This window comes from Martes martes (assembly GCF_963455335.1).
Source record: "Martes martes genome assembly, chromosome: 4".
Lineage (NCBI taxonomy): Eukaryota > Metazoa > Chordata > Mammalia > Carnivora > Mustelidae > Martes > Martes martes.
The window spans coordinates 41,648,392-41,658,273 of record NC_137891.1 but is presented as its reverse complement, the minus strand read 5'-3'; the positions used below and the strand labels follow the sequence as shown (position 1 = coordinate 41,658,273).

At 35.6% G+C, this 9,882-nt stretch overlaps 1 protein-coding gene across 2 annotated transcripts in view; it reads right to left on the bottom strand.

The window, feature by feature from the left end:
- RAD54B (RAD54 homolog B) overlaps positions 1 to 9,882 on the bottom strand; it is a gene marked incomplete at its 5' end in the record, with an annotated part of 97,602 nt that overhangs the window by 36,856 nt on the left and 50,864 nt on the right. For both annotated transcript variants that reach the window (XM_080802599.1, XM_080802600.1), the window contains 3 exons: positions 4,384 to 4,546; positions 7,480 to 7,761; positions 9,331 to 9,528. In XM_080802599.1, coding sequence (XP_080658725.1) covers positions 4,384 to 4,546; positions 7,480 to 7,761; positions 9,331 to 9,528 — 643 coding nt within the window. The remainder of the gene's footprint in view (positions 1 to 4,383; positions 4,547 to 7,479; positions 7,762 to 9,330; positions 9,529 to 9,882) is intronic.

Genomic DNA, 9,882 nt, shown 5'->3' with positions numbered 1-9,882 from the left:
GTGTCAAATAAATAAATAAAATCTTTTAAAAAATAAAAAATAAATTAAAAAAAAAGTAGTGTTGAATGACGAAGGGTGCTTGGGTGGCTGTCGTTAGGCATCTGCCTTCAGCTCAGGTCAGGATCCCAGGGTCCTGGGATTGACCCCCTCATCAGGCTCCCTGCTCAGCAGGAAGCCTGCTTCTCCCTCTCCCACTCCCCCTGCTTATATTCCTTCTCTCGCTGTCTCTCTCTGTCAAAAAAATAAAATCTTTAAAAAAACAAAAAGTAATGTTGAATGACTCAATTGCACACCTGAAACTTAATACTAAAATATATATTAACTGGAATTTAAATTAAAATTTAACCCATTTTCTTATTAGTAAAAATGATAACCAAAAATCAACTATGCTTTCCATTTCAAAGTACAGAAAAAAAAATCACAAACATGAACTATAGCCATTATTATCATTTTTTAAAATGATTTTATATATTTGCCAGTGAGAGAGAGAGCTCAAGTAGGGGGAGCAACAGGCAAAGGGAGAAGCAGGCTCCCCACTGAGCAAGGAGCCTGACACAGGGCTCAATCCCAGGACGCTAGGATCAGACCTGAGCCTAAGATAAACACTTAACTGACTGAGCCAGCCAGATGCCTCTATTATCATTTTTTTAAGATTTTTTTTTTTAAGTAATCTCTACACCCAACATTGGGGCTCAAACACAACTGTGAGATCAAGAGATGCATGCTCTACCAACTAAACCAGCCAGTCAGGCACCCCATTATTATCATTTTATATCAACAACGTGACAATGCAAGACCAAATGCCAACTGAGATGTAGTGAGTGGCAGAGAGAAAATAGTGATCCATCCTTTGACAGTGGAAGGAAGAAAGCAGGAAGGCTTCACTGAAAAGGTGGCCCTTCTCAAAGGTGAATAGTTCATTACATGAATCAAGTAGTTCAACATAGTTGGAGCTTGAACTGAATTCCAAGCAAGGAAACACAAAGGCTATGAACCTGGCAAGATAGGAAGAGACTAAAGACGGCAGGCATACTTATTCTTGAAAGTTCAGACTGCATCTTGCAGGTGTCTCCCAAATATTAGTCTCCCAAACACCACTAATTTTGCTATATGTGATACCATATGTGGTATTTTTAAGTTATTTTTTTATTATTTATTTATATTATTTATTTATATTATTTATTTATAACTTATTTTTAAGTTATTTTAAGTTTTCTAAATATTTATTTAGATTTATTCTAAAACTCCAAGCATAATAAATCCATGAAACCAAGGACTTACTATGCTACTTTTTTCTAATAATTCACTAAATAAATATGTTACTATTGGAATTTAAAAACAAGGTGTGGGGCTCCTGACTGGTTTGGTGGGTGGAGTGTGCAGCTCTTTATCTCGGGGTTGTGAGTTCGAGTTCCACATTAGGTATAGAGATGACAGACAGAGCCACCTGGGTGGCTCAGTCAGGTTAAGCATCCGACTCTTGGTTTTGATTCAAGTCATGATCTCGGGGTCATGAGATGGAGCCCCACATCTGGCTCCGCGCTCAGCAGAGCCCTCTCTCTCTGTCCCTCTCCCCACACACACTTGCACTCTCTCTCTCTTTCTCTCGACTAATAAACAAATCTTAAAAAAAAAAAAAAAAAAGATTGCTTAAGAATAAAATCCTTCAATTTTTTAAAATAAAACAAAATTTTAAAAAGCAAGGCTTGTCCATGTCCACCTAAAATGATCCCACATCCCACCAGTAAAGTGCATATTACAGATCAGGAAACACTGCTCTAAGTTCTGAGAGTCTGAAACAATTTAGGCAAAGGAATGCCATGTTCAGAACTGCTTTTCAGAAAAATCAAGCTGGTAGCAATAAGTAGAATGAATTTGAGGAGCATCAGAACCAGACACATAAGTACTACTGCAAAAATCCAGACAAAATAAAATTGTATGACATCAGGTTACCAGCACTGCTGCAGTGGGTGCCAGAAAAGATCTGGAATCAAAGATCTTTAAGAATTCAAAATAATTAAAAGTTCAGGTTTGATTACATTGAAAAGTAAAAGAGAAGAAATTAAAGATCCCCTCCCAGCCAAATGAGACAAAATCTTGAGAAAGAACATGAGTCTACAAAGTTTCTGGGATTTAGTATTCTCTTAACCTGTCATCAAAGGGTTCTTAAGAGTTTGGCGCCTGGGGGCACCTGGGTGCCTCAGTCGTTAAGCATCTGCCTTTGGCTCAGGTCAGGATCCCAGGGTCCTGGGATCGAGCTCCACATCAGGCTCCCTGCCCAGCAGGAGCCTGCTTCTCCCTCTCCCATTCCCTCTGCTTGTGTTTCCTCTCTCGTTGTGTCTCTGTCTGTCAAGTAAATAAAATCTTTAAAAAAATAAAAAGAGTTTGGGGGAATTTATAATCTCAATTCCCTATTAAATGATCAATTTAAAAATCAAGGTCTATGCATTAAAAGTAAAAGAAAAGGAACTAGAAGGAAATATAACAAGGTGTTAGCAGGTTCCTTTGATTCTTTTTCATTCCTTTGTCTGGCTTTGCGTGTCTGTGTGTATCCTCTAAAGTATCTTTAAGAGAGGACACCACAATTCTTTATCAGAAAACTCTATTTAAAAGGGAGTTGTGGGGGAGGTTGCCGGGGTGGCTCAGTTATTAGGCATCTGGTTTCGGCTCAGGTCAAGATCCCAGGGTTCTAGGACTGAGCCCCACATCAGGCTCCCGGCCCAGCGGAAAGCTTGCTTCTCCCTCTCTCACTCCCCCTGCTTGTGTTCCCTTTCTCGCTGTGTCTCTCTCTGTCAAATAAATAAATAAAATCTTTTTAAAAGATAAATGAATGAATGAATGAATGAATAAATAAATAAATAAATAAATAAATGGAAGTTGGGGAGGGGCACCTGGGTGGCTCAGTTAGTTAAGTGTCTGCCTTTGGCTCAGGTCATGATCCCAGAGTCCTGGAATTGAGCCCCATGTCAGGCTCCCCGAGCCTGCTTCTCTCCCACTTATGCGCTTGCTCTCTCTGTGTCAAATAAATAAATAAAATCTGAAAAAAAAAAAATTCAAAAAAGGGAGTGGGGGAACTCTTTTTTTTTTCTTTTTTTTTTATAAAGATTTTATTTCTTTATTTGACAGACATAGATCACAAGTAGGCAGAGAGGCAGGCAGAGAGAGAGAGGGGAGGAAGCAGGCTCCCCGCTGAGCAGAGAGCCCGATGCGGGGCTCGATCCCAGGACCCCGGGATCATGACCTGAGCCGAAGGCAGAGGCTTTAACCCACTGAGCCACCCAGGCGCCCCTACTCTTTTTTTTTTTTAAAGTAGGACTAGAAGAAAATGTTTTTTCCATAAGCAGAATTAAAGGCTACTTCCATTTTGCCCCCATAACCCTTTCTCATACTAGTAAGCTCTTATTGTACCACATTCAGGTTGATTATATTTACCTATTTCCTCAAATATTTTAAAAACCACTTAAGGGTAGGGACCATGGTCCTGGCTCCTATATGCTCAGCTCCTAGCAGGTGTCTGGCACAAGGCCTCCTCAAGAATCACTTTTAGAATAAATGTACACTGGCTGGATTATGGACATTGGGGAGGGTATGTGCTATGATGAGTGCTGTGAAATGTGTGAGCCTGATGATTCACAGACATGTACCCCTGGGGCAAATAATACACTATATGTTAATTTTTTTAAAAAAATAAATGCACACATTAAGTATTATTCATGATGTACTGAGACTCATTATATCAGGCTTTTTCTAGAAAACCATTTTTTTAAGTTTTTTATTTATTTACTTGACAGAGAGAATGAGAGAGGGGGGGCGGGGCAGGGGGGGTGGTGGTCAAAGGGAGAAGCACACTCCCTGCTGAGCAAGGAGCCCGATGCAGGACTGGATCCTGAGATCATGACATGAGCCAAAGGCAGATGCTTAACAGACTGAGCCACCCAGGCATCCGTAGAAAACCATTATGTTACAGGCTAAATCAAAACTCAGATCAGGGGCGCCTGGGTGGCTCAGTGGGTTAAAAGCCTCTGCCTTCAGCTCAGGTCATGATCCCAGGGTCCTAGGATCGAGCCCCGCATCAGGCTCTCTGCTCAGCGGGGAGCCTGCTTCCCTTCCTCTCTCTCTGCCTGCTTCTCTGCCTACTTGTGATCTCTGTCTGTCAAATAAATAAATAAAATCTTAAAAAAAAAAAAAAAAAGACTCAGATCAGACTAAGTGTACCTGCCTGGTTGGTTCAGTCAGTAGAGCATGTGACTCTTGATCTCAGGGTTATGAGTTCAAGCCCCATGTTGGGTGGAGATATTACTTTAAAAAAATAATAAAATCTTTAAACAAACAAAAAAAAAGGAAAAACTCAGATTAGACTAGACAAATCATTTATTTTCCTACCTCATTCCCATTACACATTCATAAAGGAATTTGATTCCTTCTTTCTGATGTGGTCGAAGATGATATACAAGGTGAGGATCTATCACCACATCCACAATAGGAAAACAATTCTTATTGAATGTCCACTGGCAATTATTGTCAGGTCGTGACATTACAAGAGAATCTTAAGAAAAAGATGAAAGTTTAACTATTAATGTATGGCAATTTCACTTTGTCAGCAACTATATTAACTTGCTTTAATTACTCATAGCCTATAACTATTTGCTGTCATTTGTGGCAAAAGAAAAAAAAAAGCTGGACATTTAGTAACATTGATACTAGGCAAGAAAAGAAAATTAAAAAATAATCTCATGTCTTATTGATGTAAGATTTCAGGCAGAGAATTTCAAAGAGCTTTCTAAACTTCATACACCTCAAAGTACTTCAAAACCAATGAAATTCACTATTGTTTAGTAAAGAATTCAGTAAGCCACAACATTTAATAGTTCAGTATTCAGAGCAAAGAGAACTATCTCCAACTGAAACTACAGGTTGGAATTTTGCCAAGTTGCAGCTGCTAATGCTCACAGCTTCTTATTTTAGAAAGGTACCCCAAATTTAACACAAGGCTCCCATTATCTTCATTTCTGTTCACACAAACAATGACTATTACTTCTATTAATCAGAAGAATTAAGAAAGGATGACAAATTTTCCATTGACTTTGCCATAATTATATGCTTTAATTACTATGTTCATGAATGTCAAACTCATGAAACTTTGCAAAGCAGCAAAAAAAAAAGTAACTGTAGAATAATAAGGTAATTCAGTAGAAATATACTAATACAATTTAAAGGATTTATTAAAATATCACCCAAAAATACAAATTCAAATATAACTGGAAAGCAGTTCTCAATAAATCTAAAGTTAGATAATAAACTCATCAAAATTATTTGGGGGATATATTTATATGTCTACATCATAGTTAAAAAATGAAATAGATTTTCAAAATAAAACAAAAAGAAAAAAAGAAAAGAAATGAGAAATTTTTATTTATTTACTTGACAGAGAGAAAGTAAAGGAAGATAAAGAAAATAGGTTCCAGGAAATTAAATAAATATCCACCAATGCAGAAATACAGTCACGGGAATGAGAGTTTGGTCACGTTTAACCATTACCAATAACCTATAGGAAAGTTTTCTGTGGATCGAGCATTTCTGAGCAACTAAAAGGAACTCCTATTTTTGAGGTCAATTCCTGGCAGGTAGAGGATTAGGGAGAGTGAAAATGGAAAATTCGGCCCTTGGCATTCCCCTGTATTCTAGTAGCAAAGCAAGAGCATATTCCTTGTTGGTTCCTAAGCAAGAAATGGGCCCATTTTTTTTCTCTTTTGAAAAACACGAAGGGGAAAAAGAGAAGACAGAGGTGAGGATAATTCACTACTGAAATAAGAAGGACTATAGAATCTAAGCCAACTAACAAAGCATCCATCTTCAAAAAAGGTAAAATTTAAAATACCACAATAATGGGACACCAGTCCAAATTTTAAGATGCCTCTCTCTCTACCTTCTCAATAAGGAAGCATCACTTAGTGATTACAAAATCTTTCACGTTTTCATTTTAAGCCTAAAACCTAATTCTACCCTTGGCAAGATAAATAAATGAGAATCATCAACTACTTATTAGCATTTACACAAAGGGTTCTTATTATATCACACAAGCACACACATCCACGTATATATAATCACTATAAAACTTCATTCAGTCATCAAGTATTTATTATACACAGCATATAGCAGCACTCTGTGTCTCTATGGTAGTAATTAGAACCCACATTTTAGACTTGAGAAGACAAAGCCAAGAGAGAAGTAAGTGACTACCCCAAGAAGTAAAGAATCAGTTAGGTTAGTGGCAAATTCAGGACTCCAAGTCAGATCTTTGAATAAGCACATCATTCTTTTGGTTCCCCACATCCCTGTATTATGTAACAGGAAGGCAAAGAGAAAGAATAAAGGAGAAGGAAGCCTGTTAAAAGAGATGGCAGGACAGAAAAAAAATGTGGATAAAAAGAAAAATCAGAAGCAGAAGCTTTCTGTTCTCTGCTTTCTATCATTCTCTTTCAATTAAATCTCTGATAAGCTCACATAGAGCTAGGAACTTTTAATTTGGGGGTTTTAATCCCAAATTTATCACTAATTATTTGAATTTCAACAATTTCAGTTCATCTTTCTGACCTCAGTTTTCTTCAAACACAAAGAGACTGAACTAAATGATCTCAAAGACTCCTTTATTTCAAAAATTCTATCTCCATAATACTTACAAAAAATACTTAATTATGTTGCTTTATGTACTTTCAATTTTACTACTAATATGAAAGTAGCCTACTCTGTACCCTGACTGCAATAACCACTGCCCTATAATTCAAATTTACTTGTCTGTCTCCTAACTAAATGGGAAGATCTTTGATAACAATTTACCTCTGGGCCCAATGCAAAAAAAGGCACTGAAGAAATCCCTGTTGAGTAAACAACCAAAAAACAAACAAAAAACAGGAGAGGTTTTATTTTTTAATGTGATATTTAAATTAGATTCATTAATGTGAAAATTAATTTATTAAATTGAATTCTCATGAGTAAAATTTAAATTCTTTACCCGAGATCCCACCATTCAACATTTTAATACACTAATGCATGCGATCAAGGTATATACTCATCAAAAGAAAGTATAAACATAATCCTGACTCATGAATTGACTAATATTTCTTTTTGCTGAAGATGTCAGATATTACTCAAAATCATATATATATATATGTATATGTGTATGTATGTATACATCTCCAATTTGTATATTTTTCCATATGTATGTGTGTATACATCTCCAATTTTTCCTTCAACACAAATATGACATTTTCATTACTGTATTCTTAGAATTATACATTTATAAATGATTCCTAAACTATATTATACAACTTCAACATTATTCCTTATTTGAGTTATATACCTGAAGAATAATACATAATTTCATCTGAAAACTTTAAACAAAACTTAAACTTTAAATTCACATGCCAAATACTTTTTGACAGTAAAAACAGAATATTTAAATTATTTTTTACATCTTACTTGGAGCATGTGGGTCATGGCGTGGTCTGCAATCTTGGAAGCCATTCAGTCTATTTTCCTTTGAACTTGATTTACAAACACTTTTAAAGGGGTTAGAGAAACACTTCTTGGCAGCTTGAGAAGAACTTGAAATAGCAGGGCTTCCTCCTCCAAGCTGAAAACATCTGCCACTATTGAAATCATCTGGAGAGATTATACCCATGACTTCTACTTCTTTTCCACCAATCATCAGTCTGTGGCCCTCTTCAATCTTTTCAAGCTCTTTGAATTTATATGCAACGCCTTTAAATTGAGAAGGGAGAATGTGAATTTAATTTACTGATACCCTAAGATGACTTAATTAGTGATACCATAGTCACTTTCCCATAACTATACAGAATAAAAACTGTGTGTTGAATGCAAATAACCTTGTATAACCCATTAGCCAGAATGAAAACATTTATCATTTTGTCTTTAAAAAAAAAAAACACTAAAAATCAGAAGGAATAAATAATAAAGCTATAAAAATTAGCCAAGCTTTAGAGAAAGCAAGGTCTTCTTTAATTATTGAAAACATAGCTTGGGGTGCTTGTCGGCTGTCTGTAGAGCATATGATTTTTTTTTTTTCTTTTTTTGAGAGAGAGAGGTGGGGCAGGGGAGAGGGAGAGAATCTTAAGCAAGCTTGCTCAGCAAGGAGCCCAATGCTGCGCTCAGTCCCATGACCCTGAAATCATGGTATCAGCCAAATCCAAGGGTCAGAGACTTAACTGAATGAGCCACCTAGGCACCCCTCACTATTTTTATAATAAAAAAATTCTGCTGCAGATAATTCAGTTCAGCCTCAACTTGTCACTCTTGTCACTCACTGACCTTCACATAAAATAAAAATTCCTGAAACACTGAACCAGTAGTTTTAATTCTCCCCTGCTTTTGTGCCTTTGTACATATTATTCCCTCTTTTGTATGCCCCTTTCTCATATCCTACAAAACTATTTATCCTTCAAATACTTCCTTAAACAATTCTTATGAAGCTTTCCCCAGCCTCCTAGGTAGACCTAAATGGTCCTTCTACCTCCTACTGCATGGAGTACAAATTCTCAGTGAAATAATTATTATACTGCCTCCTAATTACCAATTACATTGCCCTATCCCCACTAAACTATAAATTATATCCATTTATATGCTAGGAGTTACTCCTAGCATAGTGCTTGGCACTTAACATTTATATACTATAAAGTTTGATATTATTAAATGAATGAATGAATGAACGAACATATAGGATGAATTTTACAGTAATGGGCCATATTCAAAACTGAACAATAAGAGATAATGATAAAAAACATGGTTGGTGTTAAGCGTTCTGAATTTGTGAGTTAACTTGTATCAATACAAATCATCCTGGCAACATTTTATAATAAAAATAATGACAACCTCCAATTTAGATGTATTAATTTAGATGATGCCTAGCCATGTTTTTTTCCCTTGTTATTTTTTCCAAAATTTTATTGGGTTATCATTGAAATTAGATAATATTCCACTCCTGATATTAACATCTTTCTAACTTTAATCATTTAGCATTTGGGGGGTGAGGAGTACACTAAGACAAACAGTTTAATCTCAGAAAAATACCAAAATAACCATATATAACTATTTCATTTTAGAGAAAATGAATCCATGGGATGGGATTTGCTTCAGAGTTAGTGTTTGTAAGACTCTTAGACTAACTATTATGAGATAATTTAGACATGCAAGTCAATTAAAGAGCATCTTAATCTAACTAACCCTTTATAAAATCCAATCATTTTAATTATGTAACCTCAAATATATACTAGTTGTAGGCCAAATCATAAACATCAGGTAATATCACAATACCTCTTCCAATGTCTTTGCCTTCCAAATCCTTTAATGTAAATGACTTTCCTTTTACAATGAGAACAGCATCACCTTCCCACTTTTTGTGTTTTTTCTTTGAAGCCTTACACCAAACAACACTGAAATATTTAACTAGGCTATCAGGTCCTTCCTCTTCTTGTCTCTTAAACACTGTTATTTCTTTAGGGGCTGAGTGAACTAGAATTTAAAAATAAAATAAAATAAAAACCACATTATTAGAAATGGTCAACTTTAAGTAGTAAGGTCATTTGAACAAAAATAAAAGCACAAGAAAATTAGATGGTACTAAAAATTATGGAAGAATATTTGATCATACTCCTGTTAGTATTTTATAAATTAAGAAATTCAAATGTCAGGTCTAGCATTACCATGAGAACAATGAATATAAACTTATCATCTCAAAGTCATATAAACTCAGTTTAAGTAGAATAACATAATTACCATAAACATTTTAAAACTCTAGAAACCGGAGATAAATTTTCAACATCCATGGAAAAAATATCTACTTCAAATTCTGAATTGTGGTATTTT